This window comes from Cataglyphis hispanica, chromosome 26 (genome assembly GCF_021464435.1).
Source record: "Cataglyphis hispanica isolate Lineage 1 chromosome 26, ULB_Chis1_1.0, whole genome shotgun sequence".
NCBI lineage: Eukaryota > Metazoa > Arthropoda > Insecta > Hymenoptera > Formicidae > Cataglyphis > Cataglyphis hispanica.
Window position 1 is genome coordinate 1213231 of NC_065979.1, and position 17053 is coordinate 1230283.

Genomic DNA, 17053 nt, shown 5'->3' on the forward strand with positions numbered 1-17053 from the left:
AAGCGCTTACGTATATATATAAAAACTCTAGCGAATGTTATCTCACACACAAGAATATATATGACGCACTTTTTCACTATATATATATATATATATTACACATATATATATTTCTATATATATCTCTGATATATAAGGCTCTTCTGTCTTTAGTTGAGATTTAGTTCTACCTATCGTTTGCACATGTTTAGAGCATGCCTTCGTTTGTTTAAAGATTCCTGGACTCCCTCGATCCCAGAACGCAACCCCTCGAACTCTTCCCGTCACGGAAAAGAAAAGAAGCCCTCGAAGCCTTCCGATGTTTCACCTGTTTCTCTGTCCTCCTTTTCCATCGCCACCGTCAAAATCCGCCGAACTGTGTCGAGTCTGCGAGATCATTTCCTAGTAAATTATATCACACATTCACATTATATAATACCATCTATATCCTATGAATGGCATGCCGATGCATGAAGTTTTGCTTTCTGTTATTTCCCATCCCTATCCTAATCGAGTAGCACCCGAAGGTGCCAATCGATCCCGCATGTCGAACGTTTTTCGCCCCCCGCCCCCCTCTTCCCCTTTCCCCTTTGGGAGCCCGAATAACATCCAGCACGATCCATCCCTCCAATAATAAACAAATTCAGCACCGAGAGAAAAAAAAAATTGTTTGCGCGATATTTATACAGTAGCCGTTGAAAAAATAAATCTCCGCGCGGTTGTTAACCATGGTATTTCTCCGGGAAATCATTTAATCGTAACGATAACTTCTCTCGGTGCGGAAACGAAGTGATACGGTATACGATCGTGGTTGTTAAAAGTTTCACAATGCGAATAAGTAGAAACAACAAATCGCGAGATTGAAAAAAATAATAATAATAATGGAGCGAGAAAACCGGAGTTATAAAAAAAAAAAAAATCTGCCCGATGGATTCGAAAGCGAGGAGAGAAGTAAAACGAAGGAAAAACGGTAGTGATGATAGTGTGTACCGTGCGGTTCTGTTCATCTCTAACGGGCTATAAAGATATTCTCCGCGATTGGACACGCGGAGAAGTATCATTTGTCGCGGAGGTGTTATGTCACACTATGATTGTTGAACGAAAAGTCATACCGATGCACGTCCATAACGACCTCCCTCACGTCTTTCAGTGCTCACCACTATGAGCCTCTCTCCACCTTCCTTTCCCTCCTTCGGATCCTCTTTCGTTTTTCCATCCTCTCACTTGCGCTGCCTTCTCTTCTCCGTTTCTTCGATCCCTCGTTCCCGGCATTATCCTGTCTATGGAGCAACTGACGCCCGTTTCACCCTCCTGAAGCAGACTCGGCAGAGCGAAGCGAAACGATAAAAAGCACTGCTGAAAGCACCCTGCCGTGTAAGCTCGCACATTGTCAAGCACAAAGATTCACCGTCACGTGTATAGCATATATACATATATATATATATATATATATATATCTGTTAACGCATACGTTTACTATTATCATTGACTGTCATCGTTCACTATTTACCGAGATATATCACCGCTACTGTAGCATTATATATATATATATATATATATATATATACATATATATGATGTCTCACCGTATGTGCACGGGCACTTTGCAAAAGTCACGTAAACGCGCGCCGGCACCGTGTGTTACACGTATTTCTCGCACCCACCACGCACGCATACACGCACTTCGTGGAGTCAGAACGCCACGCGGCGTACGTGCACGTACGCACGTGCGTGCGTGCGTCGCGTGGCTCCTGCCGTCGTAGTCTTGCCCCCACCTATGCACCGGATTCTCAAGTGCAAGCACCCCGCTTTTACGATCAATTCGACTAAGAGAAAGCGTGTGCACGTAGCATTCACGTAGGACACGCGTGCGGGCGTGAGCGACTGAATATGCATATATATATATATATATATATATATATATATATATATATATATGTACGTAGAGAGAGAGACGCTCACGTTGTTGCGTGAGAGAGCACCGTGCACACAGCAGCGACTATACACATTCGGATAAATATTGTTATAGACGATGCAATATCGTGCCACTGAGCACCAGCACTGAAAGCACCCTCGAAAAGCACCCTTACTGTCGTGCAACCTGAAGCTCCTTCCTGAGGCGATCTCGAAATAGCGCGATGCAAAAACTCCGATAATAACAAATGTCAACATTAGCGATGGGTATTCCGCGGTCGCATATCCTGTAGATTCACTTTTGGGATTTTTAGCTGCAATAAAAACGATTTGACCTTTGTGAAACGATATTACTACGTCAACTATTAATCTGTGAACGCTTGTGGAAAATCAGCGAGTTTTTTTCGAGAAAAAAAGACGATATGCATAAGTTGATTACGCATACGTGTTAAAATTATTTTTTTTTTTTTTTTTTTTTTTAAAGGGAACAAAAATTATTTTACATACAAAGGATTGCCTCAGATTGTTTTTGACGAAAATTTAATTTTCCGCCTTTATAATGTCGCATGAATTTATTATAACCGATACTATGTACAGTATCATGAAAAAAAACCGCAGTCGACGATTGACAATGATTACGGTGTCCATGGTGTGTTTCTTTTCGAGGTCGTGACAGGAAAGTGTGCGTGTGAATGTGTGAGTGATTGTGTAAAAGGATACCGGATGGAAGAAGGACGACGCGCGTAAGAAAGCGTACACGAAAAATAATCGAAAGCATCAGGCAAGTGATCAATCAAAGGAGGACGGTATACAATAAAACAAAAGTTAAATAAAAAATTATCGCGCGAAATTTTCTCTGCGCCCAAACGTTCTCAACGAGGAAAAAGAGTTGCATAATTTATATTGAGAAAGAGAAGGAAAAAAAATTCGCGAGGCGTTTTCTTGGAAACATTTGAATACCAATATTCATCAGATCTTTTCTGATTATATTTTTATTTTAATGCTCGATATCGGCCACAATTCTATGGATTTCGACGAATGAATCGTATTCAACGTCGGCTCATCAGACTTCACCCCCGCCGGAAACGACCGACGACCTTAATATCCGCAAGCGAAATATTCGTCTCTTTTTAAAGTAGCGTAAAAAAAAAATGGAAATGCACATTCTAAATTGAATTCTCGATTTCTGCTCGTACGCGAAATATCCAGCGTGGGTGAAGCGCACTTTATCTAGAAGACTTATGCTGCGTATGGAGACGAAAAATCCGGACATATGTGGACTGCGGGCATCGGATTCCATTAATTTTCATACGTAATCAAATTCGTTGGAATGTACATAACTGCCCGACGACCGTTTTCTATATTACGTATAATACCTTTATTCTCTGCATGCGAGACTTCGATCCGTTTCCAACTTCTGTCTCCGTAAGTCAAACACAATATATTTTATTATTCTTTCTCAGAGAGAGATATATATATTCCAATATGTACAAAATATTCTATTTAAATACCACATCTGTCTCTTTTTAAATAATAATTAGATATATTTTATCTTTTATCTCGAGAGACACGCGCACACATCTTTTTTACATAAATATTTAGAAAAGGTATGATTAACAGTATACTGTATATGTAAATGTGTGTGTGGTTTGTTTTTTTTTATTTATATTTGAATTATTAAGCAGCAGTTGAAGCAACGTTCTTTCGTAGACATTATGTTAAAATATGAAAAGCTTCGGCTGTCCATTGATGTTCCTGATTGTTTTCTCTAATTTTTTTTTTTACTCGATACATATGAAACTATATTATTGTTATATCCCAACAAAGCGCATGATTTATGAACACAGTTGGTATTCCTTTTAGCTCGATCCAACTAGTTCCGCCAATTTGAATTAGATATTTTAGATGCCATCGACAGTTTCGACCACACTCGATCATCGACAGGTACGCGCACACGATTCGTTAATCAAATAAACGGCACCTCCACCACCGTGTCTCGGCAACGGTTGTCGAAACGTATTTGCGCGCGCGCTTTACGCGGAATTTTGTGATTTTTGCGTGAATGAATGCGCGGGTGGATGTTGATATTATAGAGAGAGAGAGAGAGAGAGAGAGAGAGAGAGAGTGAGAGAGGGGGAGAAAAAAAAAGAGGGATGAAGGAGAGACAAATAGCGGGATATCTTTTTATGGTATCTAAATCGAGAGAGAGAGAGACCTCGCTCTGTTTGTCTTCTTTTCTCCCTCTGTCTTTTTCTCATCTTCTCCCTTTCTCTCTTTAATTTACCCTGTTGCCTCCCCTTTGCTGAAACGACAAAAGTTTTTGATCGAGCTGCTGTTTTTTGCGGGTGACTTTTTGGAGTTGCAAAAAAGAAAAAAAAAAAAAAGAGAAACAATTTTTCCTCAGAAGACATTCCGCCCTGTACCGACATGTATCCCCAATCTTGTACCGTGAGTTTTTTGACGATAATGTCACGAGAGGAATCGCGAGTTTTTCTCACGACCGTCCAAGTTTCTATAGAATACCGTAGCGATGCGACAAAACCCTTCTCTCGTTTGATACATCCTAGAAACCGTCCACCTTATTCTTTCTTATGGTTTCTCCTTCCTATAGCTTTCTTTTCGTAGGCATTTTATCATAGGTCTTTCCCTCTTTAATGTCTCGTGTCGGGGGGAGGAGGGATAAAGGGGATTCGAGATCTCGATACCGTTCTGAGATTATTGCTATCGGCAGCTGCGGATGTACGTCATACGAGCATATATTTCGAGAATACGTGAGATACATATGATAGCTTTCGCTCCCCCGACACGAGGCAAGTGAACATGAGCCTTTAGTTATTTCATATTTGGAGTAGTGATTGCGCATGCCAAAAAAAAAAGATATTCTCACGTCTCCCGCCTCTCTGCGACCAACTGCAACCGAGGGCCAAGCGATCATTTCTTTTTTTTTTTTTTTTGGTCTTACTTAACGATCGATTGGATCATGAATCTTGTTGCCACCGACATTCGTTAGCAGTTGCGAGATTTAATAAGCGGTGCGATTGCCATCGAGCGCATGAGGCCGGAGCGAAAGGACCGAATCGAGCGAATGCGAGCGCGTGCCTGTTTCGAGAAGAGAAGGATAAAGGATATCTCTTGTCTATACTTTTTTTTTTTAATCGTAAAATCGAGACTATAATCATTATATATTATATAGAGAGAGGGCCAATTTTGATGATAATCAGTAGTGTGCTACCCATTGTGATATGCCTTAAAAAGTAATTAAATTACATTATAATATTCTTATTCAATGTACGTGCGAAGTTGACACGAATTTTTACGAGTTTTTTTTTTTTCCCACTTTTTTGGCGACTTTTGGGGCGCAGCAGCAAAAAGTGAGTATCCCTTAGCTCGAGTTGTGCCATGATATTTTTCTATATACCGTCAATTTTTGTTTTACGTTTTCTTTTTGTCTCCGTCTCATTTTCTTTTTTTTTGCATATATATATATATATATATATATATATATATATATATATTACATATACTCTTCTTTCGTTGTCTGTCGAGAAAGTTAAATCTCAGAGTGTTGTCCTACAGTTATTTCTTTTTGTTTGCTGCAGCCAGCGAATATATTATTATGACATAATCTCAAAAGACATGTTATTACATACATTACGCTGCGACTTGCGCGCGCTCGCCGTCCTTGTTTTTTGCGCTACATAGCGAAATTGTAAGTGTGATCTTGATCTTACTTAACTGTGTATACGTATATACGAGAGCTAGAAAAGCAGAGCGAGCACGCGATATAACAATCGCTTCTCATCAAATCCGCGTCCTACGACGAGTTCAGTTTTGCGTCGAAATTTTCTGTACGTATACTTTCGTTGCGGCGCAAGTTTCGTTTTTTGCGAAACCCTCCCATCCGTAGAAAGCTGCTATTATTGTTACATACATATCGTGCGGAAGTAGGTATTAGGCAGTGCTGATTTTTTATCTGGATTTTTGTTTCCCCCTCATCGTTATGTTTCCCATTTCTATCTTTATAACTAGCCGTTTTAGCGACGAATACTGGACCGTCCATGCAACAATCGAGTTATCTCATCTTCCGGACAACTTGTGGAATCGCGACGCGTAGAAGTTGCAAACGTTGACGCGAAAGCACGTCGCGCGAAAGTCTCCAACTTGCCGGATGGCGGAGGGCATGGTTGTAAATAAACGTTGTAAATAGGCGACGTGCATATTTACCGCCACTGCCACACCGCATCCGGTCCAAGAGCGACCCTCTCCCGTTTTGTCGCGGCTAACTTTCACTCCCCCGACGAGTGTACTTGTTACACAGCTTCCTCGGCGAAAACTCGCGTTCAAACATCCACTTTTGGTCTCTCTCAAGTCATGGACTCTCCAATATTGCCGCTGTGTTATCGTGTCCAACGTTACCGCGTACCTGACCATATACTCGGTGACGTATATCTACGCGCGCTTGTATACGCGAACTGAATACGCGGATTAAATAAAAAAGTAAAAAAAATAAAAAAAAAATAAATAAAAAAAAAAGAGAGAAAAAAAAAGCATTATTGGTATTCAAATGGAGGATTTCATGATCGTAATGAGGGGCGTAGAGCATGGGGTACAACGTGCCTCGTAATATTGTTTGTACGTCGTTTTTGTCCGTGTGTGATTGGCGGCATGTAATTACCTTCTCCATTACTTCTTCATTTCTTTCATTTTTCTCGTTTCATCTTTCTTCCACGACAACTTATTTTACTTATGATTTTTCTTTCCGCAAGCGCGCTACAACCTGGTTGGTATCTTCGCGTTTCCTTTTCGATTGTATCTTACAGCTACCTTATTCTCGCTCTATCGTCTATTTTTCTTTTAATTTCCGTTACAGCGACGAATTGGACGGATGGACGCTAGTAGAATGGAAAAGAAAAGTTGTATAAAAAGATTAATTCTACTTCTCGCTTTTTTTTCTTAAATATATTTTCTCTTATGACAAAGGATACTTTAGTTATCGATATATTAACGCTTATTGCTTCTAACATTGTTCTTTTCGCTTCTGAAATGTTAATAATAATAATGTTTTTGCGTAATGATCTTTTAACAGACAAGACAGAATGACTGCCAATGACTTACATATTCTTTCATTTCTTTTTTTCTCTTGATCAGTTTCTTTGAATTTTATACGAGGAAGTTATTTATATTATTTCAGATTTTATAAAACCGGATTTTATTTATTATCTCCTGTCTGCGTACGTCTGTGGGTATACATGGGCGTGTGTCTGTGCGTGTGACGTCGAACAAGCATAAAGTGCGCGAATTAATTATGGATTGCGTTACAGTGCCAGGGGATCCTCAGGACGTCAAAGTCACGCCGATCAACTCGACGGCAATACACGTCGAGTGGAAGCCGCCAAAAGCAAAAGATCAGAACGGCGTTATACGAGGATACCACATACACGTGCAAGAAGTGAGGGAGGAGGTCAGTTTGTGGTTGTTACACGATCAATAGCGTAGCATTGAAAGTTTCAAACTCTTAACATGAAACTTACTAATGAAATCTTATATCTGTTCTCTTTATCGTCTCTCCTCCCCCTGTTCCCATCCCCCTCTCTAATCATATACTATATCATCATCGTCCCTTTATCTTTGTTATTTTTATTCTCTTGTATCAATAGAACTTGTATAAATAGAATATTTAATTTTTTTTTAATAAAATGCAATTATTGCTTTAAATCATAACATTAACAATCACGTATATTACATGATCATGTCTGCTTAAATGAAACAATGGAAGGTACACAGAAGTAGATAGTGAAAGGAGCTCGCGATGAAATTGTGGTAATTTCTCAGGGGAAAGATCTACTGAATGAACCAATACGTCGAGACGTGCACGAGGACGGCGTGCTAGAGGTGAACATTACCGGACTACAACCGGATACGAGATACTCGGTGCAAGTAGCGGCGCTAACAAGAAAAGGAGACGGAGACCGTTCGGTACCGATTCACGTTAGGACACCAGGCGGAGTACCGAATAGGCCGCAAGTTAACGTGAAGTAAGAAACGCCGAGTTGAAAATATTATGCTTTTATAAGAAACTTTATCGCGACTGTTCGATTCTTTTATGCACGTTACTTTTTCAGGGTACTAAACAGAGGCCCGGATGTCTTGGAACTCGAATGGGCCCAACCCACTCAAACCTATGGCACTCTGCTAGGATATCGTATTCGATATGGTATAAAGAATCAAACGCTCAAGGAGGAATTTATCGAGGGCACGCGTCAGCATACATATAAAATCACAGATCTCGGTAAGAAAAATTAATAGTTAATTGATACCAATATATGTTTTGTAGTATGATATAAATCTTGAAGAAAATCTTGAAGAAAAGAGAATGAAAATTGCTATCTATTTTTATAAATTATTCTTACCTCCATTTTCATATATATAATAAACTATTTCTTCAAATAATCTATAGGAGAACAAGGCGTTGATTACGAGTTTAGAGTAGCGGGTAAAAATGACATCGGCTTTGGCCAGGAGACCGTGCGATACTGGTTCAGCCCGGAAGGCGAACCCACGGGGCCACCGACGAACTTATCGTACTTCTTTCAAACTCCCGACACTGTGTGCGTTACTTGGGATAAACCCCTTCGACAGCATAGAAACGGCCAAATTATCGGCTACGATGTACAGTTCAACAAAAAGAACGATCATTCTAGCACTATAGATAGGAACACGACCAAGACGAGAGCGGTATTTACCAATCTGGAGGAGAACACAGAATACGTCTTTCATGTACGAGCGCATACGTCGCAAGGTAGCGGTCCATATTCGGAGAAAATTACGATAATGACGGAAAAGGACATTGGCCGAGCTCCGATGTCCGTAAGAGCAGTGGCCACGTCGGATTCCAGTGTAGAGGTGTGGTGGGAACCAGTCCCCAATAGAGGAAAGATCGTCGGTTATCAGATTTTCTATACGACGACCGCTGTGGAAGATCTGGACGAGTGGAAGCAGAAGAGCGTCGGCTTGACAGAATCGGCGGATCTAATTAATCTGGAAAAATTCACTCAATACGCTATAACGGTAGCTGCGCGCTACAAGACCGGTCTGGGACGGCTCAGTGAGAAGGTCACAGTGAAGGTAAAACCGGAAGATGTTCCGTTAAATCTTAGAGCGCCAGACTCATCGACACACTCGATGACTCTGTCCTGGACTCCGCCCATAAGACTGACCCCGGTGAAGTACAAAGTCTCATTTGACGCTGTTAAAGAGTTCGTAGATTCTCAGGGTATAACACAAACACAGATCGTTCCTCGCAGGCAAATATTATTGGATACTTTAACAACGACCACGACGATAAACGAGTTACAACCGTTTACGACATATAACGTCAACGTGAGCGCTATACCACGCGACGGTCAATATAGACCACCGGCAAAAATTACGGTCACCACACAGATGGCTGCACCTAAACCGATGGTGAAGCCAGACTTCTACGGCGTGGTTAATGGCGAAGAGATTCAAGTTATTCTGCCGCAAGCTTCCGAAGAATACGGCCCGATTTCGCACTATTATTTGATAGTCGTTCCCGAAGACAAGAGTACCGCCGATAAACAACCGGATGAGTTGACCGAGGATATGATTACCGGAAAAGGTGCCAAACAAGAGAGGGAAAACGCGCCTTATATCGCAGCTAAGTTTCCACATAGAGACATTCCCTATACGTTTCATTTAGGCAGCGGAGACATCTACGAGGGATACGAAAATCGGAAACTCGCAAAAAATAAACGCTATAGAATATTTGTACGTGCCGTAGTCGATACTCCACGAAAGGTAAGATACATGAAACGTGTAGTTTGTACGCGCGGGTATGTCGATAATTATTTATGGAAAAATATTATTTCTAGCATCTGTATACCTCGTCACCATTTTCCGAATATTTATCTTTGGACATGAGAGAAGTGCCTCCCGGCGAACCACCACGTCGACCAAATCCCAATACTCCTCCAGATGGAAATCCGGAAGTTTCAGTAAAAACTAGTGGTCAAGAGCCAGGTATGGTATGGGTCGTTGGTCCCATAATCGCAGCATTGATGGTCAGCGTTTGCCTTGTTCTTCTATTTGTTATTAAAAAGTAAGTTGCATTTCTTAGAAAAAAGGTAATTCAAAGTCTATGCAAATAAAAATATTCATCCCTTCATAATTATTTCAGACGAAGACAACCGTGCAAAGCGCCAGATCAAGCAGCCGTTACACGACCGCTCATGGCAGCAGATATAAGTTCTAATCACGCGCCGTCGGATCCGGTAGAAATGCGACGATTGAATTTCCAAACTCCAGGCATGATCTCACACCCGCCGATTCCAATCAGCGAACTGGGCAATCATATCGAGCGCCTGAAAGCGAATGACAATCTTAAGTTCAGTCAAGAGTACGAATCGATAGAGCCTGGTCAACAATTCACGTGGGACCATTCCAATATGGAAGTCAACGCGTCGAAGAATCGTTACGCCAACGTGATCGCATACGACCATTCGCGGGTTATTCTCCAAACTGTCGATGGTATGCCGGGTTCGGATTATATCAATGCCAATTATTGCGATGGATATAGAAAGCAAAATGCATATGTGGCCACGCAAGGACCTCTACAGGAGACATTCGGGGACTTTTGGCGTATGTGTTGGGAATTGCGAACTAGCACGATCGTGATGATGACAAAATTAGAAGAGAACAAGGATTAAATGCGATCAATACTGGCCCACTAGGGGCTCCGAAACTTATGGACAAATGACCGTAACCATCAGCGATATTCAAGAATTGGCAACCTACTGTATCCGCACGTTTCAGGTTTGTCGAGCAGGTTATTCTGAGCGACGCGAGATAAAACAGCTGCAATTCACAGCCTGGCCCGATCACGGCGTGCCGGAACATCCCGCACCGTTTTTGCAATTCTTACGCAGAGTCAGATCACTTAATGTACCCGATAGCGGACCGTTAGTAGTGCATTGCAGCGCCGGCGTAGGAAGAACTGGTTGTTTCATCGTAATAGACTCGATGTTAGAAAGGATTAAGCATGAGAAAATGATCGATATTTATGGCCACGTTACATGTTTACGAGCTCAGAGAAATTACATGGTCCAAACCGAAGATCAATACATTTTCATTCACGATGCTTTGCTCGAAGCAGTGATTTGCGGCAATACGGAGGTACCGGCCAGAAATCTGCATTCTCACATTCAGAAACTCATGCAGCCTGAGATCGACAATATAACTGGAATGGAATTGGAATTCAAGAAACTTTCCAACATCAAGGCCGACTCGACCAGATTTATATCCGCGAATCTACCATGCAACAAGCACAAAAATCGATTGGTCCACATTCTGCCTTACGAGTGTACTAGAGTATGCCTGCAGCCACAACGCAACATCGAGGGATCCGATTATATAAATGCGAGCTTGATTGACGGATATCGCTATCGAGGAGCTTACATAGCCACACAAGGTCCTCTATGCGATACTACCGATGATTTCTGGCGTATGCTATGGGAGCACAATTCTACGATCGTCGTCATGCTGACGAAATTGAAAGAGATGGGCAGAGAAAAATGTCACCAGTACTGGCCGTCCGACCGATCTATTCGTTATCAGTGTTTTGTCGTGGATCCGATCGCGGAATATAATATGCCGCAATATATTTTGCGAGAATTCAAGGTGACGGATGCGCGTGATGGTGCCAGCCGTACGGTCAGGCAATTCCAATTCATCGACTGGCCAGAACAAGGAGTCCCGAAATCTGGTGATGGTTTTATCGACTTTATCGGTCAGGTTCATAAAACGAAGGAACAGTTCGGTCAAGATGGACCGATCACCGTGCACTGCAGCGCCGGTGTTGGAAGGACGGGTGTCTTCATAACGCTTAGCATCGTATTGGAACGTATGCAGTATGAAGGTGTGGTCGATATTTTCCAAACTGTGAGAATATTACGCACGCAACGTCCGGCTATGGTTCAAACCGAGGTTTGTAGATTTATTGCTTTCAATATTCCACAAAAGTATTATATATATATATATATATATATATATATATATATATATATATATATATGTATATATGCATGCACACTCATGTGAAAATAATATCTTTAATGATATTTTGTTCTTTTTCAGGATCAATATCAGTTCTGCTATCGAGCCAGTTTGGAATATTTAGGGTCTTTTGATCATTATGCCAACTGACAAGCCGACTCTCGCGAACAAAGGGATCCGTCGAGGGACAAACGAGATCGGCAGAGAGGCGAGAGAGATGTCGAAAGGGCAAAAGTACGACGTGTCTAGTACAATAAAATCGTGTGACATACTCGTACCTTCCAAGAACAAATACAATAGCAACGCGATTACTAATGTCGTGGGCAGTTAACATAGAGATGAAATGTTTAGTTAATGGTGTTACAGTAAATGCAAATACGCGCAGGAAATTTTCATTCTTGATGATATAACAAATGCCCAAATCATGCTGAAAAGCATTCATCAGTTTAGGTTAATCTGTTTTTTAAAAATTAGATTCGAAAGTTCCCTCGCGCGAATTAAGGTGCGAGTCAAAAAACTGCCGTTTAGAAATATAATACGCATGATTGTATAAATGATCGTGTCATACGTTGTCATATATATATATATATACGTTCTTTCCTTTGTGTGAACAGAGCGGACTTTTTAATTTCCAGATATTCTCTCACATTGAAAGATTAATTAAGATTAATTACGATAATGTAATCAAAATTACAAGCCGTCACTACGTAGGACTCACATTCGTGAATTAGTAAATTGGAACATATCCCATTGTCGAATCGATCATTCGCAAAATCATTTTTTTAAGTCTAGATAATCTAATTCTAAGATAGACTGAAATATTACGACCATATCTCTCTCCCACTCAAAATATAGTGCATTACATGTATGGGTAGCTCTTACAAACTGAGACATCCTTTCTCGTTTATTGAAGATAAGAGTGCTTCCTTCAGTAGCGATTGCATAGAGGAATGAAAAGGTGTTGATGTTAATGCTAATGAGAGAAACAGAGTAATGCACTGCATATATGTGTAAAACGCACACATATATGAAGGAAAAAATCTACAATTTACAATATATGACACATTTCCCATATTCAAGTACTTACTGATGTAGAAAAAATAACAGTTTGAAAAGTCAACTCTAAATAACTTTTTCTTTAGCTTTATAAAAGAGAGAGAAAGAGAGATGAAAATTTCCGCTCACAAGAGACAAGAAAATTGCCATACTGCCAAATTGACAATTATTAATGCTATACTCGTTATGAACAGTAGAGATCTCTTCTCATTTTATCTATTATAATAATGTTAGATAGATCATAAGAAAAAAAAATTGTTTTAAGGCTAGATTAAGTGATGCCATTAGGGAAATGATGATGAAAAAATGATTCGAATGAAAGAAGGATGAAAGGAAATGGTGCCTATATTAAATGAAAAGTGCACAAATAAAAAAATTTGGGTGCACATTTCTATAAAAGAAAAAACTAATTTACATAGAAGCACTGTATGTTGAAATCGTGTATTGTTCTTCCGAGCCCTCGACACCTTTATGTACAAAGTTCCAATGTAGCTTCTACCTCGAGTATTTCTATTCTTTTTTTAAATATGTTTAAATAGACAGTATATATCATAAATTTATTTGTTTTTGTATATCAGCTTGTTTTTTTGGTTCATAGAGTTGTACAGATATTTTCATCACAATTTAATTCATACATTCACATTTGTTAACGGTACATTAAATTTATCGATATTCGTAAACTATCTTTTTCTCTTTTCAATGCCAAGAACATACATTGAATGGAACATTGCTATACAATATATCTGTTATGGTGAAAATATTTAATTGGTAAATTCATAAAATTTTTGATTTTATAGGATCACACTATGTTAGTGAATTTGTAAGAAATTAAAATATTTTTTCTTACAATCACCTATGATTTTATAAAAAATGCATTAACTGCCTTGATTTTATAAAATCATCACAATAAATGTACTTAATTTTACTTTTTATTGTACTATTATATAGTACAATAAAAGTATCGATACATTTATAATAGTCAATAGTTGATTCTATCAATAATGATTTTATAAAAGCGCTAATTATTCACTTTTATCATAACATTTCCACTTTATAGCGATAACTTTAACTACGCATATTGCAATTCAAAATTGCAAGCTCTTAAATCTATGAAGACAATAATTGTGCACACGTTTATGTATTCTGTACTTCTAAATTTATATGATATTAGATATAGCGTCTTCTATCACTTTAGAAATTACTAATTAAAAAAAATGTATGTACACGCAATAACAAATGTGATGTTATCTGTAGTGCTCAGAAATTTTATTGAGCATAGACTCTGTTTTTTGATATTCTTTTGTAACTATCTATGCCTATGATACATACCTGACATATTTGAATCCAATGTATCATATTTTGATGGCAGCTTTATGATTTCCGTGATTTCATACAAGTATTTTTTTTTCCATTTTTTCCATATTTTCCATAATTACTGTGGTTCGAGGGTCAGGAACTGTGACTATCTGTACATAAATGCACCGTCTGTCATTAGCAACATTATATAAATATATACAAAATGATGATATATATATATATATATAAAATGATGAATAATATATATACATAGATATATTATAAATATCATAAAAGAAATACGAGTGTGCATAAAAGACATGGAGATATTTAGAAACATGGGTATTTTCCAGACTATACTTTTAAGTTTTAATTGAAAAAAAAAAAGAATGTGTAACCTTTACTTATTGTCAGTATATGTTGTACCTACTCATAATATTTAATTCTTGATACTTTTTATTTGCGATTTAAAATTTTTTTGATATTTTTTTTACTTTACTTTTTAAAATATTATTTTTTAATGTTTTATTACATTTTGCTTCAATATATTTTTTTTTTATACAATGCCTTTCGTGTAAAATGTTGTTTTATGGATTGGAGAGATGCATATATGATGCTAAAATGATATTGCTTTATAATTAGAATATTTTTTCCTTTTGTTAACAAACTGAGGGCCATCTCATATTTGCATTTAATATTATTTATCTTCGTGCTTGAAAAAGTACTTAATTTATTTCATTACCATTAAAATGTACGTATATAATTATACGTAATTGTATCAAACTTTTCACTGCCTGTTGAACCATTTATGAACCATGACATTTTTCATTAAATTATAGTGTAATGATAATAATTATACTACTACTTGTAACAATAATAATAATAATGATAATACTAGTTATAAAAGTAATTCTACAATTTGCCTTACATCTCAAGTTCACTGCATAATATTAACACTTTAAATTTTTATATTAACGATACATTTTTGAATTATCGAGTTAAATTGACTTTTACATTGTTGGCAACCTTTATTACGGCTCGATAGTATTTGGCCTTCAGAGTGTAACCATAACCTATTTACATCAATATGCAGCTTCGAATTTTATTTTTTATTTTGCTTAAAGAATAATGTACATTTATAAAGTGTTTTTCATATAATTTGTTTGTTTCTTCCCTTAAATACATTTCACATTTATATATTTAGTATTTAAGTAAAGTTAAGTTCAATATTTAATGCATTTACTAAACATTCTTATGCAAATTATGAATATTTTTAAACTGTACAAAAAAAATTTGCAATATCTTTTATTTTCTCAGATATTATGCATAATTTCAAAAACTGCAATTTGTCATCATATTTAAAGACTCGCCCAAACAGATTCGCATTCTTTATGATATACTTCTAACGGAATGTTATACATGGTGTATGACTGAATAATGTTTATTAGCTCTAACAATATATGACTGAAAACTTAGACGCAAAACTCAATACAATATGTAAAAGACAGTTAAGATAAGAATGGATGACATTTTAAAAATTATATATCAGGAGACTCTTTACCTGTAAAATAATATTACCTTATTTCTATTGAAACATTTTTATCTGATTCTTTATATTATACAATTAGTCAAAAAAAAGTTTACAACATAGAATTAAATTACTTTAACTATTTATTTTGGTAAAGTAGTATTTGCTATGGAAGCATTTCTTGATAAAGAAACCAATAGCTCTTAAACTTTAAAAGTCAAACGCCCTGTACACACTGGTTTTTATTATAAAGTCTTATTATTCTGACAAAAAAAGAGAAATTAAAGACTTTCGCTAAAAATAACTTTCAAATATCTCATTATTATAGGTATTCATCTGTAATAAATCATTAAATGTTCATTCTCGTTAAACATTTTTCTAATAATAATGTAAAACATTAAGCTTTAATTTGACAACACTTTTGTGAAAAACTGATCAAGATTTCAATGTAATTATTATCAACGTATGTACTTTTGCCAACTTTCTTAAAGGCTTCACATTTAAAATTTCAAACTAAGATATGTTACAAAAAACAAAATTAAATTATTGTATAAATATATTACTAGTTATAAGTTGGCATCGTTAATCTATAATCGCTAAAATTTACTGCTACAAAAAAGTACACAATACTCATGCATTTATAATAATTATAATACTGCTAAGTTTTTTTATATCATTCCAAAACTTTCGTATATATTGTACTTTTGTAGCATGATTATTGTTAGTCTTTATAATTTTTTGTATGACCTAAAATGTATAGCAATATGTGGTTTGTTGTATTCTTCTTGAAAACGTACACAACTCGCGTGTGTCTTCGGAGCACTTTTGATAATATAATAAAATATGATCGGCTGCTTTACATAGCTCCGTGCAATATATAGCGAGTTTATTACTGTGTATAAGATCGCCTCAATTTCATCTGTAGATGAATCAGTAAAGCGACTGTCGCAGATCCGAAGGATATGAATTTAAAAGCAAAGAATAAGTCAAATACTAAATATCGTTGAAAGAATGGGAAATTATTTTGTGATACTTTCTTGCCAGAAAGAATACAACAGGCTGAGGTAAACTGATGATAAATGCAATGTTACTAATTAACAACTATACAAAATAAATATTGTGTAATAGGAAGAGAGTCTGTTGACAAGGAAAAATACCGTGTACATTATGTATTGCCTCACGGCATTAATAAACTAGTACTAACGTAAA

At 37.3% G+C, this 17053-nt stretch overlaps 1 protein-coding gene across 1 annotated transcript in view; it reads left to right on the forward strand.

Moving 5' to 3' along the window:
- The window catches only part of LOC126858563 (tyrosine-protein phosphatase Lar-like), a 273630-nt gene extending 256577 nt beyond the window's left edge, over positions 1 to 17053 (forward strand). The window contains 8 exon segments of the mRNA XM_050608989.1: positions 7215 to 7354; positions 7726 to 7928; positions 8016 to 8182; positions 8351 to 9711; positions 9786 to 10012; positions 10091 to 10603; positions 10605 to 11895; positions 12046 to 17053. Coding sequence (XP_050464946.1) covers positions 7215 to 7354; positions 7726 to 7928; positions 8016 to 8182; positions 8351 to 9711; positions 9786 to 10012; positions 10091 to 10603; positions 10605 to 11895; positions 12046 to 12114 — 3971 coding nt within the window. The 3' untranslated portion in view covers positions 12115 to 17053.